Here is a 16,585-nt window from a genome sequence, read left to right as displayed (position 1 = left end):
AACTAATAAACCCCACCCTTTATGATAAGCATCATAAAAGCCTAATTTTGTTAACATCACACGTGAAATGACATCCTTACTGTAATTATCATTATTCTTATAAATCCATGAATGCATTCAGTTTCTACAAATACCATTTTATCATGTTATACAGCTCAAAGCCACAAATTCTCTGCTTCATAATAATTGCAAGACAAAACTTTTTACTTTTTTTTTATGACCCCTTATTACGCTCTGCTTATCAGACCAAGCCCTGATTCTTGACCGCGAGTTGTACTTTTTTAAATTTAAACTTTCCAGGGCGGCTTTGGATGAATGGCACCAAACAGCATGCGAGAGCGGTGACGACCAAAAAAAGGCGAAAATATACAGATATTGTAAAAAGATTTAAAAATGATGGAAAGGTGACATGCGTCTTTCTTCACCTGGTAGCATAATAGTTGGTACTTAAAAAAAAAAAAACACACATCCTGTTTATTGCAATATCCGTGCTTTGTTTGTTACCATGATGCTGTGGCTGCATTCATGTTGCCACTACCTATGACACCGCATGGCTGCGGCTTCTCTGATTCAAAATGAAAATGGGAAGTGCTATCTCCCTATAGCTTCCTGCCCAAGGTTCACAGGCGTTGCACGCATCACATGACGCCACCCTTGATTCACGTAGCGGTAACTAACCATGGAAAAGAACATTTCATTACTCACTCAATAATTTCTGCAGTTTTCCAACTCTTGAACAAGTGGTTTTCCAATGTCCTCAGGGATGAGTATAAGAAGGTAAACAACACCGCTGTCCACATCACCGGTAAATCTCTTGAAAGCTGACACTGCGTTGAACTTACGGTCGCCGCCGATACTGACAATATGAAACTGCTCGCTTTGGTTCTCGTCACGATTTGTTGCAGCTCGTCGGCCCCCATCGACAAGCCAAAGAAGAGGGCAAAGTTGACGGAGGTCTTAGCCCAGTTGAAAGATGTGAAAGAAAGCCTGCAGGTGAGTCCGTGTTTCCCTTTTTACAAGTTTTCAGAAGAGTGGGGTCCCCTCGGCTAAACAGCATGCACGGTTACTGTCTTACAGAACACAGACCTGATGGTAAATACTCCGCCGCACAATCCCGAGGTAAGCAAACGTAACCCTTATTCGCGTAATGTTAGCTGTCGGGTCACCGTCGCATTTAATAGTTTCAGTCGCTTAGTCACTGCCGATACTCTCCCACTTACTACAGTTACTACTCGTCATGTGCAAACGAACACGGGAGCGAACGAAAGAAAACGTGTTCAGTGATCGGCAAGCTCTTTGACCGTAAATACGAGCCGAGAAAGAAAGATCCGAACACTAAAACCGTCACTTCAAAATAAACAAATCGACGTTATCCTTCCATTGGGTTACTTGTGCAGCGACGGCCCGGCGGAGAGATAAGCAACGGTAGAATACATTTTTTAAAAAGTTTAGTCCGTGCAAATACCGATTTTCAGACTCTTTGTTTTTTTTTTACTCAGAACAAGCAAACCATATTCTATAGGAGAAATAATATTTTAAGATTTTATAATAAAAATATGCTAAATGTATTTAGCTTTTCAAATCCTCTTGACATCTTCAGGCTGTTGCAGCCATAAAACTTGTTTTCACATTCTAAAGTACTCAAATGATAAACGGATTGTCGTATTTTAAACAGCCCTCGGTTTTGCTTTAACGAAGAATTTTGCTTCAACTCACTTAATGTCGTACCAGGACTTCTGGTGAACTACCGGAAAAGAAGCTGGAGATTTATGCCGCTAAAGTTTAATTGTTTTTTTTTTAATTTACACATATGTGCAATTTAAAAAGTGACTCATCTTCATAACCGGTTCAATGAAAGCGCAGCTTGTCGGGGCTCTTGCCTCAGACTCAAAAGTGAAAAGTGATGAGCAACCAAAGCGCGAGCCGACATTACGCCCAGCGTTTCCTCCAAACACCTCAGAGATGAAAAGGCTCTCTGTCACGCAGGAAATCTGACGCAGACTTTTCTTTTAAAACCCTGCTTGTCTATTTACTTTAAAACACGATACAAGCGCCGGCGCGGAGATGGAGACGGAATTCTGCTAAAAAGCTCAATACTAAATACGCACATCTCTGGAGGGCCTGTAGAATTATTAAATGCACAAAAATTCTCCCACAAACAGCTTCTTTTTAGAAACCTGAACAAACCAGTCAGACCCGCAGACATCCTATACCAATGATTTCCCACAAATAACAGAAACTCATCTCGAGGGGGAAAAAAACAGCAATCTATGAAACGGCGGAAACTTCTTTAGGTTTCAGTTTATGTAAAAAAAAAAAAAAAAAAACTATTATGGAGGGATGTGATTGAAAAGTAAACTGCGAGTCGGGACTGGAAACCAAATCAAAGAACTTTCATGGCAACGTTTATCTGGCATAAACGCCATTTTGAAAACGGTAAAAACTGGAAATACGTGCGGGCATTTCTGACGTTGAGGTATTTCTTTTTTGCCTCGCAGCGCTGCTGCAGTCTGCATGCCTTGCAATGCTTTGGTGCAAAGTTGGAAAGGACATTCAACGTCAGCGAGAAGAAACAAGCCAAATTTTTAAGGAGCCTCAGGCACGAGATCACTGTAAGTATATAAAAGCCAGAAACAGTCAATAATGATCAACACTGTGACTGACTAACCCTAAAAACACCTAATTTCCCTTGAACTCTTGCAGGAGAGTGCCCTGACCCTTTGTAACGCTTCAGAAACTGCAAAGGTATGTGAACATTTTGGGCGTTTCCTTCCTCATTCACTATCATTCACTATCATTCACTATCAGTTAACGTATTCTACGTTTGCCTGTTTGCACATAGTTCAACTGCGGATCCTGCGATCTGCATCCGATGGCAACTGCGCGGGATTTTGTTGACAGACTGGAGTCGTTTATTCAAATGGTGAGTTCATATGGCGATTATGCACATGTGTTTTAATTGCGGCGAGCGTGAATGCAGGCCCGTGTGAAAAAATAACCGGTGTTTTTTTCGTGTCTTTAGGCCATCACCAGACTGAGCCTGAGAAAGTGAAGATGAAGAACCGCAGAAATGTAAAGAAGACACTATGCCAAAAAAAAAAGCTGGCAGAGTCTACGTGTAGCACTCTTTTGATTGTTTTAAATTATTTAATATTTATTCCGACAGAAGTGGCGAACGCCACTCTGAATGTATAAAATATTCTCTGCTGCCATCTACTGGGCTCAGTAGCTCCCTTTCTTTTCCCATCCAAATGTTCATCAATATATTTGTCTCAGGTTATTATATGTTATTATATTTATACCATGTATAAATATGAAAGAGCCAGTGGAATTATTTTGACTGAATTTTATTTAAAAGTTACAAAACATAACAATTGTTGGCAACTCAGTTTACTGTTGACATCATACATACTATACTATCTGACAGTGTCCATCAGATGAAAAATAAAAGTTATTTTCCACTATGTAAGATTCTTGGGATTTTTTTTAATTTAATCAATTTGATTTTCAATCCAAAACTGTAATTACTATACCGAATCTAGTATAATCTTGGCAAGCTGTTGCATTGTTTTGCCCTCTGAAGTAAACAAAATTGCTGACACCAACAGTAATATGAAAGCTCCATTTTACTCATTTGTCACTGATCTGAACCAGATTATAGTCACTGAAGCCGCATGTACTGCTTTTACGCATTAAAACTGAGATTTCAATTGAAATTTAACGTCTAATACCAAGATGGTGCCGCGGATGGCTTAACACCAATGACATCGCCTGAACGGAGCCACCTGTCTAACTCATGGACGGGCAATTATTTTATTTAATTTTTATTTTTTTACGCACGGGCCAACTCGGTATCATGTAAATTAAACAAAATGAAAATTACAATTTAAATATTCAAATTTTTTGCCATTTTATTTCACCTTTAAAATAATTTATGATCACATAAATGTACCAATATTATTTTGTATGTAATCAGCCATATAAAATTAAAGAAAAGGAAAAAAAATAAGGAGTTTCTAAATGCAATATGGATTGAAAATACTTATTAAAATATTCAAAGAAAATTGTTTGGCGAGCTAGATAAAAATGCAAAACGAGACGGATTTGGCCCGCGGGCTGTAAAATGCCCAGGTCTGGTTTAACTCCTTAAGTTTACAGACACCACTGTAGAAACCTGCAGGTTTCTTTGAACCAAACATAGATGGCGCAATGAAATCACTGCAAAAAGCTAAATCCCACAGCAATTTACATTCTTTGTCATGTACTAAAGTTGACATCTGTACCTGCTCACCACTTTATTTATCATCCTATCTATTTATGCAAATATGTCCTTACTGTCCATATTACTCACGTGGACGACTACCTTATTTACCTTGACCAGACCAGACCAGGGAATTTTACTATCCGCATATACTGTATTTACTTTTAGAAAAATAACAGTAAATAAAATTATTTAATGCGTCGACATAAACTGAATTTTGTTTTGAAGCCTTACTTTGGAGGCATGTATGCACGTCGCAACTAATAGCACTCAGAATTGTCTGTACCCGCTAAAAGAATGATCGAATCAGAATCGATGCAGTTTTTAATAAAACCTGGACTACAAAGTATTCATTCACTGAAATCGAATGTAGAACCGCGTGTTTAGTTATGCGAGGAGCGGATTGCATTTTTTTTTTATGACTGCAGCTTAAACCGTCATTAAAATGAAGTATGCAGAAATACAAAAAAAAAAAAAAAAAAAAAAAAAAAACAGTGATGGAGATGAGGGGGAAAAAAGGCTTCAAAAGTGCTGGAAAAATATAGATTTGATGTTGAATAAATGATATTTTCAGTAACCCGACATGACTTTTTCTTGTCTCATCAAGCCGACTGATCAAATAACTTGTCGACTGAAAAATGAAACTGCATGAAAAGAAGACAAACATGAGATTGTTGTGGTATAAGAAGAAACACTTTTGTGATTTGTGAACAGTAAAGCGTTTCCTTGCAGACGATACTGAAACGTGCTACAAACGACAAGCTCCTACACGTTTTTAATCAAAATTTTCCACATTATAAATCAAATATGGGGTTTCCCAACCTGAAGTAAAGCAAACAGTCTCAATTTTTTTGAATCCCCTTTGAGTCATTTTAAATGTAACCTGAATTCTGGAAAATACTGCGGCACTATTTGACTATCTCTTCACCTAAATCAAAGCACGAGAAGCCCCCCTGCACCACCGGTGTACAGAAACGTCAAATTTAACATTTTCAAACATTTGAAATGTAGTCAAATCCTCAAACCAGGAACAGCTACTACTCCAACGCAAAGCACAATGAGGTCCTAACCTTGGCGACACAAACAACGGGATTTGTTTTCGTTTCACAAAACATCTTTGCAGAAGTAATTAACACAGAAATGAGCAAACTGTGGCCCGTTAGTTCTAGCAGAGGGCACACCACAAGTACAACTTCACCAATTCTTTTTTTGACCTGATCTGAGGCGCGTGGCACTCGACAGTAAAATAAACGGACTAAAAAGCGGATTTTTCAAAACTGGAGTGGACTTAAATATACATTTTTGTCTGAATTACGACCCGGGCCAGTGTGCAACATTAGTCAGTAAAAGGTTTCCATAAAGAGGGAAAACAACATTCAGCAGGCTGAATATGCTAGCGACTTCTAGCAGAAAAACTCTTTAACTCATTAATAAAAGCAACTTATAGTCTGCCGTACAAATGTGTACATACACAAATCACAAAAAGATCATTTCAGTCGGTTTCTCATGATCGCTAGAAGTTCAAGGAATGATGTCAGCTGGTGCTGCAACTGCTATCCATTGATGATGAAGAAGCTCTGCAGGAATCAAAAGTGGTCGAATCCCACTGGAAATTATTTGGGACTAATTTGTTGGATCGATATAAACCTAAATAAACAAGCTTTACTATTACCTATTGATATATACATTTTGTTTTCATTTTTTCCACTGTGATTTTGTCAAATTGAAGTTTGGCGTTAAAATCTAGGTGGGTTTATAAAGGAATGTACAGCTGTGAAAAATCACAATTTGTCCAAAAAAGAGGCTCAACGCTCTGGAAGCCCTTCTGATATTAAAAAAATGGACAAAAAAATTTTTTAAGTCAAATGATTTCAAGACCTGTCTTACCAACAGATCCAAATGTAAAATGTACAACATTGGAAATTGATCAGGACAGATGTATAAAACATTTCTCTATCCGCTATGATCAGTCAGGAAAAAATGTATCTACATAGAAAAATGAGAAGTCGATAGTGGATATTCTCTGAACAATTTTTAAAATACATTTGGTAAAATATATAAATCATGATATAAAATCATTAAAATGTAGATTATTATGTGAGAGTTAAGATAAAATGTTGCTTTTTGTCTCATTCAAAAATACTCCATGTTCATGTAAAACGGCAGTACTAGAAATTTATTTATTATTTATATATTTATTTATTACATAAATTTTGCTATTTGTACTTACTCATTGTCTGTGCTGTGTCAGAGTACTGTACTCTGCTATTGACAATAAATCTTGATCAAATCAATAAATCAATCTAGCAGGACAATGATAGCTCAAATCCCAAATCCTCACATTGAATTTAGTGGTGTTATTAACATTTGTTTTGTTTTTTTTATTTGCTCCACATTCCTTCTTAATGCTAACTGTTCATTTGTGTTCTAGATTTGAATGTTGGGCCTGAACTGCTTGAACTTTGTCTATGTTGTTTACGTGCGGTCCAATGTGTGTAAAACAATTGTAAAACAATCCGTCCTGGGTGGAAGAAATGGTAATATCGGAGACAACCAGGATGAATGATGGGTGGACAGACGGACAGAAAGAGCGTCACAGACAGGTAAAGGTAAACATTAAATCTCAGTCCTTCCAAAAAAAAAGCCTTGCAGGCCCAGTGGACCAACAAATATTGCATCTATTCAAAACAACCCGACGGATTCTGCTGTTAACCATTAAAAGGAGGATCATCTTTTCTTTCCATGTCCACTTCGCCAATTAAAAAAAAGTGGATTTAAGAAGACGTGACGACACGACTGTCTCGTGCAGTCGTGAGTTCACCGCAATGACCCCGTGGGTAAACAAGCGCACATCAACAAGCCAATACACCACATTCCACTCTCACAATGACAAGTGCAGGTTTTGTCACTACACATGCTGTGCTGTCGATCTCAAAGGGGATTTCAGTCGCGCAGAAAATTTTTCTGTCGTGCTGAAAATTTTCCTCAGATGTATGTCACACCTGCGAACAACCCATCTTTCCACGGTCCACCCTGAACTGGCAAGAACCCGTGTGGAGAATATGCCGAGGATATCTTCATAATGCAACAACATGCAAACGTCTTTTTCCCTCCAATGTCTGTCTTTTCCAACAAGCCACCGACTATTAATCAAGCGGCAAAGAGAGCTTTGGAAGAGATGCGGTATGCATTGTCAAACAAAAGGCTCTGAATGATGATCTCAATTTGATATTCCAAGATTGTTACAAGATTTGAGACATGAAAACTGAAGCGATTTGCAACATTTGTACTTGTACTTTGGGCCCATTTTCAAATTGAGAACATTCTTGCCATTTCCAGCCTGAGTTATAATTTTCAGTAAATGCCAAAACAACATTTTTCAAACATATCACGCATTTATCGTCACAATGCTGAAGCATCTGCAACGTGGAATTTCCTTCACTGCCCCTAAAACCACAGACCTGTTAACCAAATAGCAAAAAACTGGGGAGAGTCTCTGTGTCACTACAATCAAACATTGTGAAATGCAGCGCAACAAACCCTGCAGGCAGAGATTCGCCATCTCGATTGCTTTTCTGTGTCACAAAAAGAAAACAACCGGGACGGATGAGTTTGTGAAGGTTCTGTCATCCAGGTGACGGATCTCCAGAACAGAACCAGAAACAATATAGATGCGGGCCATTACTACTAGGCAGAGGATGCAGAGTCCATAGACGCAGGAGAGTGGACTTTCAAATACCAACAATTCCTGCCATAATGGCCAAAATGTGTTCAAATGTCAAACAATTGTTAAAAGAAATTCCCCCTTGACTAAAACGATTATTTCAATAACACGAGCATGACATAAGTTTATGTTAGTCCTTAAATATCCACTGACTCATATGTAACTTGGTAAAACACAAAGGTGTGGACATGTGGTAACATCTGACCATCTCCCCTCTCATCATGGAAATAAAGGAAATTAGTCATTCACCAACTCCCCCAGTTACGTTGATTTGTAGCAAATTAGAAAAAAAAAGACATCAGTTGAATATGTTTGTGGAGATTCTCAGTCATCCAGGTCATGGTGAATTCTGCGTGAAACATCTTCAAGTGAAGAAACTCAAGTCGAGGTGCCAAGACAAGATTTTGACAAGAACATCAGTTGAACACCAACTGATGAGAAAAGTTGACTCCTGTCAAATTGCAACACGTGATTTTTGAATAAAGGTCAACGCAGTGAGTTTACAACAAGATGCAAACCACTGATGTCAAGGCTGTAACACTTACAAATACTGAGTGTGTTTTGGGAAGTTATTGTTGGGTCATGGTGCGTTAGGATGTAGGATTAAGAGATTATCGTCTGGTTTTGTATTTTTTTTCGGGATGGAAAGGAAGGGCGTGAGAGGCCTCAGTTTTGCTGACTGCCTTTGCCACATTGCCAGGGTAGTAACCATGATGCAACAATTATGCTGGACTTTGGAGTGTCAATGAATGGAATAAGTGAATTTTGACGACTGAGATTGTGAATGAAGGGGAGGGAACAATCACAGAAAAGAAAACGCTCACAACCTGAAGCATCCCACTTTATCTGTAAAGACAGGGCGAAGAATAATGATTACATGCCAGCAGAACTCACTCAAATCATTATGTAATGTTTTGAGAGAGTGGTAATTGCCAACATTCAGAGCAACACTCCGGATCCCCTGCAGTTTCAATACCGCCAACCATCAACACTCCCTCTGCCACCTAGAAAACAAACTCCCTCTTCCACCTAAAAAACAAAGACTCCCTCTCCCTCCTAGAAAACAAACACCCTCTTCAACCCAAAAAACAAAGACTCCCTCTCTCTCCTAGAAAACAAACTCCCTCTCCCGCCTAGAAAACAGACTCCCTCTTCCACCTAGAAAACAAAGACTCCCTCTCCCACCTAGAAAACAGACTCCCTCTTCCACCTAGAAAACAAAGACTCCCTCTCCCACCTAGAAAACAGACTCCCTCTCCCACCTAGAAAACAAACTCCCTCTCCCACCTAGAAAACAAACTCCCTCTCCCACCTAGAAAACAAACTCCCTCTCCCACCTAGAAAACAAACTCCCTCTCCCACCTAGAAAACAAACTCCCTCTTCCACCTAGAAAACAAACTCCCTCTTCCACCTAGAAAACGAAGACTCCCTCTTCCACCTAGAAAACAAAGACTCCCTCTCCCACCTAGAAAACAAACTCCCTCTCCCACCTAGAAAACAAAGAAGCCCTCTCCCACCAAGAAGACAAAGATGGTTTATTGGACAACAGCACTGCCTTCAATACGATCATTACCCACAAAATGTCCCCCCTTGGCCTGCACACCACCCGTTGTGACTGGGTCCTAGACTTCCTGACTTCCAGACCCCGGTCTCATCCTCAATAGGGACAAGACGAGGGAAATGATATCAGACATGAAGAAGGAGAGGAGAGCCATCGCTGTGTATCCGAGAGCTAGAGGCGGAGAGGGTGAGGGGTTCTAAATACCTTGGTGTCCACATCGGTGAGGACCTCGACTAGTCATCTGACACCACACGGATGGTTAAGAAGCTCACCAGCAGCTATACTTTCTGAGTAGGCTGCTCAACAGCAGCTACTACAGCCGCATCATCGAGAGCATCTTAACCAGCTGCATCACCATATGGTACAGCAGCACCACTGCCTTGGACCACAAACGCCTGCAGGGAGCAGTGAAGACTGCAGATAAGATCACCAGAACCCCACTGCTTTCTCCGCAGAGCAACTACCACCGCAGAATCCGCAGGAGAGCTGCCTCCATCGCCAAGGACCATACCAGCCCCAACACGACTATTTACACTACTACTTTCCTGCCAAAGGTACAGGAGTGGGAAATACAGAATGACTAAAAAGAAGTCGTTCTACCCAACTGCCGTTAGACGGAGTCAATTACAATGTACTTCAGGACAATTAGATGCAGCTGATTGTTCCCTTCTCCCCGCTTTTCATTCAGCAAAGCCAGTGCTGTACTTAACTGTTCATTTAACTTCACTGTTTATTTAACTGTTTGCATCCAAACTGCAGTTTGGGGAGTTGCACACTATTAAAATGTCAACCTGCACTGTCTCAATCTGCACGTCCCATGAATAAAACTGTTCACATTTCAATTCACACTTTAACTTGCACATATCGTGAATACTGTTCACATTTCTTTGCAATGATATGCTTATTCATCGTCTTTTTTTATGTCTACTTTTTTATGATCTGGCTTCACCGCAATTTCATTGCATCCGGAAACACGTTTCCAGACTGTACACATGACAATAAACACTTTGAAAATTGAATAAGTTGGCAAGTACATCACTGGAAGCAGACACTGGTGTTTACTGATGAGATTACTGAAGCAGCACACGTCCTTTAGTGACACTATTGGTTCATATTTTGCAAAACATTGCAAAAAAAAAAAAAAAAACAGTAAACTCTCAGATTGAGAGATCGCAAGAGTTTCTCGACTCAAAAAAAAATCAGATCATTTTTATTGGTTGATGGTTTTTGCACAAAAAAAGCTAAATTTTCTATAACCCAATAATAACCACAATAGGCTGCAGCTTAGTGTATATGCAAGGTATGTCCGACGGATGAAGATCAGCGTTAATTAATTGATGATGGGCTTAAGACAGTAGCCAGTTACTGAACGCAACAACTTTTAGCCAAGTCCTACGTCTTACGTGAACAATTTTTTTTTTTTTTTGGGTCTGTAAACATAAACAAAAAATAAAAAAGGCTTCATAAACCACATCACATCCGCTGCTGCTGAATATTTTAATCATGAGTTTAATTATTGTGAACTCCAGCCTATTTGTTTGGTTGTTTGGTATGAAATTTTCAAATGAGGACGACTTACTATTATTTTCAAGGTTACTTTTTTCTACAGTGGCCCTTGTTTTGACGATCAAAATTGATGGGGAAAAAAAAAAGAACAGAAAATCCGGTCAGAACCAGGTTACTCAACAACAGTATCAATGAAAGCGTGAGAGTGGATATCAAAAGCGATTTGTATTTAAAAATGCGGTTTATTAGACCTGCACAACATAATCCAACATTACATGCAACCATAACTCTGCGCAAAGCCAAAGTGGCTGATCTCTACTATTAATTAAAAATTTTTATGATATATGTGACAAAGCACTGAACCTTGAATTGATTTCATGACACTAGAAGGTAGGAACATTTGATATCAAGAGAGAGCCAACACATAGCGACATATTCCATGGATAGAAATTTCCCCACCCTCTTGAATCTTTTCCGGTTAGCTGTATAGAAACCATTGATTTGTTGTGCTGCGTGTGATGTGGTAGCAGCCCTTACCATTTTTTTTTAAGCTCCACTCATTCCCCACCAATACGCGAGGGTGTTTTTATTCCCAATCTTTGAGAAAAATAAAATAAAATAAAAAATCCTTAATAAAAAGAAGGGTTGCTTCTTAATACAATTCATATCTGAGGGGCAGTTATTGTCACTTCCAAGTTCATATTACACCGTGTAAAAAGAAAAGTTAAAAAAAAAAAAGAAAATGTATACGGTTCAATCAGTGCCTAAAACTATCTGCACATGTCAAGAACATTTGACCTAATTTAGTTGTAAAGGAACTCCTGTTAACGTCAGACCATAATGACCACAAGCATCATCAAGTCACATGAGGAAATCTGAAATGTTGATGTTTTACCACCAACGGTTGGGGACACTCTGCGACCACATCGGGGTTTCACCATGCAGGTGATCAAGGAAAGTTACTTTATGATTAATAGGAAAAAACATAACCTCCCTGCCAAACCGGCCCACTCACTTCCACTGGTCTACACAATATATTGGCTGACAGCACAACAGGATATCACAAGCCTGCCATCAACAAACGCATCAAAGACCTAGAGGGGAAGCAAGAATCAAGCGTTTAAGCAGTTCAGTATGGAGTTCTGTTTCAGAGTTGCACTTTGGATGCTTTTTGTCATCGGGAGTCTTCAAGCGAAGCCTGTCAAGACCGAGAAGGGTGCCCCATCCGGAAAACCACTCAGATTCTCCATGAATGACCTGGGCTTCGTCTATCTAAAGCAAGATGTCTCCTGCGTAAGTTTTCTTTTCATTTGAAAGCATTTTTTCGGTATATCGGCACAAAGTGAGGGCGAGCTCCCGGATAGAGCGGTGCAGGTTAAATATAAGCTTTAAACGTAATGAAGTCCAAGATTCTTCACAACTGTTGACGGCTGCTCCTGTTTTTCACACCTATTCACATACTCTGTAAATGTTCTGTTATAGGGTCCCAATGTGACCTTCATCTCTCCAACAAATGTGAAGGTCAGCACAAACCGCAAACGACAAGCTCCCACAACTGTTTAAATCTCAACCAAATCACTTTGCCTTGTCTTTATCGCACCTGCTGTCTCATAGAGCGATGAAAAAGGACTTTTCTGTCTTTTTTCAGATACACTGTTTTCCTGCTGCGCTGAAGCTTTTTAAAGAGGGACTGGCAGATGCCAAAAAAAACTGCACAGATGAATATTACAGAATTGAACAGACCCTTGAATTTCTGGACCCAGAAAATCGTGTTCAAACACACGGCTCACCGCAGGTGAGTACTAACATGAAGGAATATTCCGCTTTGCCTATGTCACATCACTCGGAACTTTGCAAACCGTAAAACCCGTGATGCAATATTAAAGTAGCTTTCTCTCCTCACATCCAGAAACACTCTTCGGCGTGCAACTGGGACGAGAAAGAATCCTCCAAGCAGTTTGTGGAGTTTGTCAGTGACTTAGAGCGCCTGGTTCAACATATCAACCTTTGGGGTGTATTGACTGACGCGAACTGAAAGAAACATTTCTTCACTTCATTGTTTAATATACACTGAATAAGTTCTGATGAGTTTGTGAACACTGAAATAAGTTCTCATAATATGCTAATGTATTCTAATAATATTTATGATTTATTTATCTAACTTAAATTCCTATTGTCTTTATACATGTCAATTCATGAATAAAACTTGAGCAAACTAACTGTTTCGCAACAATCTTTGTTTGTTTTTTTTAAATATCTGAGCAAGTACATGTTAAGATTGAGAAAAGTATTCATTAGTCATCTTAGCCGTACCGCATAGAAACAAAGCTCAAAGGTATAAATTCATCTGCGGACAATGTCAAGGCATCGGTTTTGTGGACTCTGAAGATGACTCACTTCAGTTGCCTTGTGCTAAAAATATTTATATCTAAATATTTAAAAATATTTATTTATGTATATCTGGTATAAATACGTCCCTTAATGAATATCTTATTTAATAAATATAAACAAAGAATTACGTGCTGATATAGTGGTTATCACATAGAATTGTATAGAAAGGCATTGCCGGAATGGTCTTTGTTTTTTTTTTTATTTTTTTCACACTGACTGATGAGGGAAAAACCCTACATCTATTCTCTCACTCACTTTCTCTATCACACGCACACACACACACACACACAAACACACACACACACACACACACACACACACTCTCTACTAATATATGTCTGCATATAAACTGACAAAATACACAACTTTAATCGGGCATTCATTCTACATATAATGAGGATATAATTGAGGCATCTATACATATATAATCAACATGCCCTAGACTGGCCATTGTTTTTTTTTTGCACGTACTTATGAAGGATTAATTTTTCTGTTTAAAATAAAAATATGCATTCAAATGCAGGGTTTAAAGTTGATATTGGTGACAGAAGGTCCTGTTTGAAATGTAGACAGCAGCCTCTTAAATATGTTCATCAGATCATTTTAAGTGTTATCAAGCAGAGGGCGCTCTAAAACTTCACTATCACCTTGACTTCTTCACATACAGTAAGAACAGCATTAATTCTAATGCGATAGTGATGTGGCAAAAATGGAAATTGAAAGAGCAAACACATCTGTCTCAGGTTCTGTGCCCAAAGTTACAAAGTCACACAAATCTTGATATTTCCACCCTTATGAGGCAGAAAAGTCCACCCACAATCTCAACACACACTGAGCGGCAATGTGACGCAACATCGAAAACACAAAGGCAACATAAAATGAGGAGAAAAAAAAAAAAAAAAAAAAAGAGGGTATTGATGGCCACAGACCTGTGACAGTCACACCTTTCTATTTATCCCACTTGTGGAAATGTTGAAAAGTGCAGCTGTAAATGTGGCAGAAATAAATAATGATTCCCACAGCTGAACACCATGAGTTGTTTCAGGATTCATTATATTTCGGTTTTGTGATCCCAAAATGTATTTCACTGTGACGTTGGCTCATTTATCAATTTTCCCTACATTAACTACCTATATTGCGAGCAAAGTTTTTCATTTAAAATAATTCAATCCTCACTTGAGTTTAGCAAAAGTGGGTATAAAGAAGTCCGGTCATAATTGGTTTAGATTATAAGATCATAAGAGCACCTGTTAAAGAGAATACAAAGAAAACCGCCCCGTTCCACAGAGGACATACAAACTTTCAGAGCTGCTGAAGACCACTGGGGGGATTTTTTTTCAATCTTGCAACAGAAAAAAAAAAAAACCCATGGGTAAAGGAAAAAGAAGAGAAGATGCAGAAGACCATTTATAGCTATTCAGCCCACCCTTTCCAACCCACAACACTGAAGTCAATCCAGTACAGGGGCTATCAAAACCAAATTTGCTTTATCTGAGCACATTGACGATGACAGTGATGAATATGGGGAACTTTGTCAGGATAGCCTACTGGATTACTATGCTCTCTCATCTCCTTGAAGCAACTTCTCCACCTATAGTGGATTCAAATATATTGTATATGGAACAACACGTCAACTGTGTGAGTCATCTCTCCGCTCACTATGGCTGAAGGTTGTATACAAATCGGTGATACATTTTTTTTGTGTTTGTTCTACCCCAACAGCCATCAGACTCCAGATTCTACACTCCAAAAAATGTGAAGGTAAGTGTGTATTTTGCTCTGCAACGCTGAAAGAACCATTGTCGTTCGTTAATGAGATGAGACGCAACAGTGTCACCGAGATGTTAAGTTTTAAAATGGACAAAACGGCTATTGTTAAGTTAACGATAGCTTATTTCTGTCACAGCAGAAATAAGTTGCGCCACATGAGCCCATTGCCTTAGGTGAGCTGTGTGGGCTAAACAACACGAAGGTCAATAGGCAGGGGAAAAGTTTATTATAGATGTTAAAATTTCGCAACGAGCTCTGACAGATTTCAGTTGTGAGCTAATCTACATGAAGACTAGTCAGTAGAAGACAGCTAAAACATTCTTTCTCTATCAGTCAAAATGCATTACGACCGCACTGGACTGCTATATGAGAGAACTAAACGGAACGGTCAAGGTGGAATGCGACGACCCAAAGAGATATATCGAAGATTCTGTTGAATACTTCTCTCTTATCATCAAAGAGAGCAAAAAGATTCATGTAAGTATTTCATGATCACTCGTTTCAGCTGAGAAAAGGAATGGGTGTGACTTGGCAAACATTGACTCAACCAGGCTGTATCATTTGTTGGTTTCTCTCTAGCCGGTGTCAACGTCAAGGGAATGCGCCTGTGAAACGTGGCCTGAAACCGATTACAGAAACTTTTTGAGAGAAATGGACGTTTTACTTAAACGTCACAATGCTGAAAAGTCTCAGGGTAAGAAAAAACGCCACGCGCCGAGGAGGCAGCTGCAATCTCGCCACATGTGTCGCGGCTGATCGAGAAACACTGCAAGGAGTCCAAAAGCAACGACTCAATGCAAGGATGCCTGACTCAAAGCTGGCCGCTTAACAAGTGTTACATCTTGACAGTAAAGACTTGTTTTAAGAATCTTAAAGCACAGAAGGATCATCTCAAGACAAGTGGAATTACTGGATTGTCGCTATATGGATATAAGGTTCATTTTCACTTTGTATGTCAACCCTGTTTTATTCAAAAAGAAAACTTCTGTGAAGTGTATTTTAAGCTCTTATTGAGTTTGCTATTTGTTTGATTGTATTTGAGTAAGCCACTGAAGAATTACTACACTTAATATATTTTTTTGTGTATTTAAAATTATTTATATATGGTGGTGCCCTTAAACTTAAAGTATGTGGATATCCTGTAAGAACAAGAGATTGGGGGAGCTGAATATTCTGAATATTTGGAGTAATAAAAGTATGTCCTCAGAAAATAAGTGTTTATTTATTTGCCAATCATTAACACCATGGTAGACGTAGCAGGTCGCTCATTGTGGGAGGTTTAACTTCCTGAGTGTGAAATTAGTCAGGGTTCCCACAGACTAACTATGGAAAATTAAGTCACACTATCAAGTCATTTTTGGAGCAAATGCA

General features: G+C 39.0%; 1 protein-coding gene across 1 annotated transcript; it reads left to right on the top strand.

Moving 5' to 3' along the window:
• The first annotated feature begins 864 nt into the window (after nt 1-864).
• il21 (interleukin 21) lies at nt 865-3,725 on the top strand. Its single transcript, XM_086158535.1, has 6 exons — nt 865-993; nt 1,078-1,119; nt 2,499-2,612; nt 2,704-2,745; nt 2,843-2,923; nt 3,023-3,725. The coding sequence occupies exons 1-6, from the start codon at nt 865-867 to the stop codon at nt 3,050-3,052; spliced, it is 438 nt and encodes a 145-aa protein (XP_086014661.1). The 3' UTR covers nt 3,053-3,725.
• Nucleotides 3,726-16,585: the final 12,860 nt, after the last annotated feature.

This window comes from Fistularia commersonii, chromosome 13 (genome assembly GCF_037954325.1).
Source record: "Fistularia commersonii isolate RoL2024-O1a breed Wild chromosome 13, RoL_Fcom_v1.0, whole genome shotgun sequence".
Lineage (NCBI taxonomy): Eukaryota > Metazoa > Chordata > Actinopteri > Syngnathiformes > Fistulariidae > Fistularia > Fistularia commersonii.
The sequence above is the reverse complement of the archived record's forward strand: the minus strand, read 5'-3'. Positions and strand labels throughout refer to the sequence as shown.

Bases quoted from the DNA above. Each gene is read 5' to 3' on its own strand.
- il21 (XM_086158535.1), top strand. From the start codon at position 865: ATGAAACTGCTCGCTTTGGTTCTCGTCACGATTTGTTGCAGCTCGTCG. The intron at 2,746-2,842 runs GTATGTGAACAT...GTTTGCACATAG, and splicing joins ACGCTTCAGAAACTGCAAAG to TTCAACTGCGGATCCTGCGA. The intron at 2,924-3,022 runs GTGAGTTCATAT...TCGTGTCTTTAG, and splicing joins TGGAGTCGTTTATTCAAATG to GCCATCACCAGACTGAGCCT.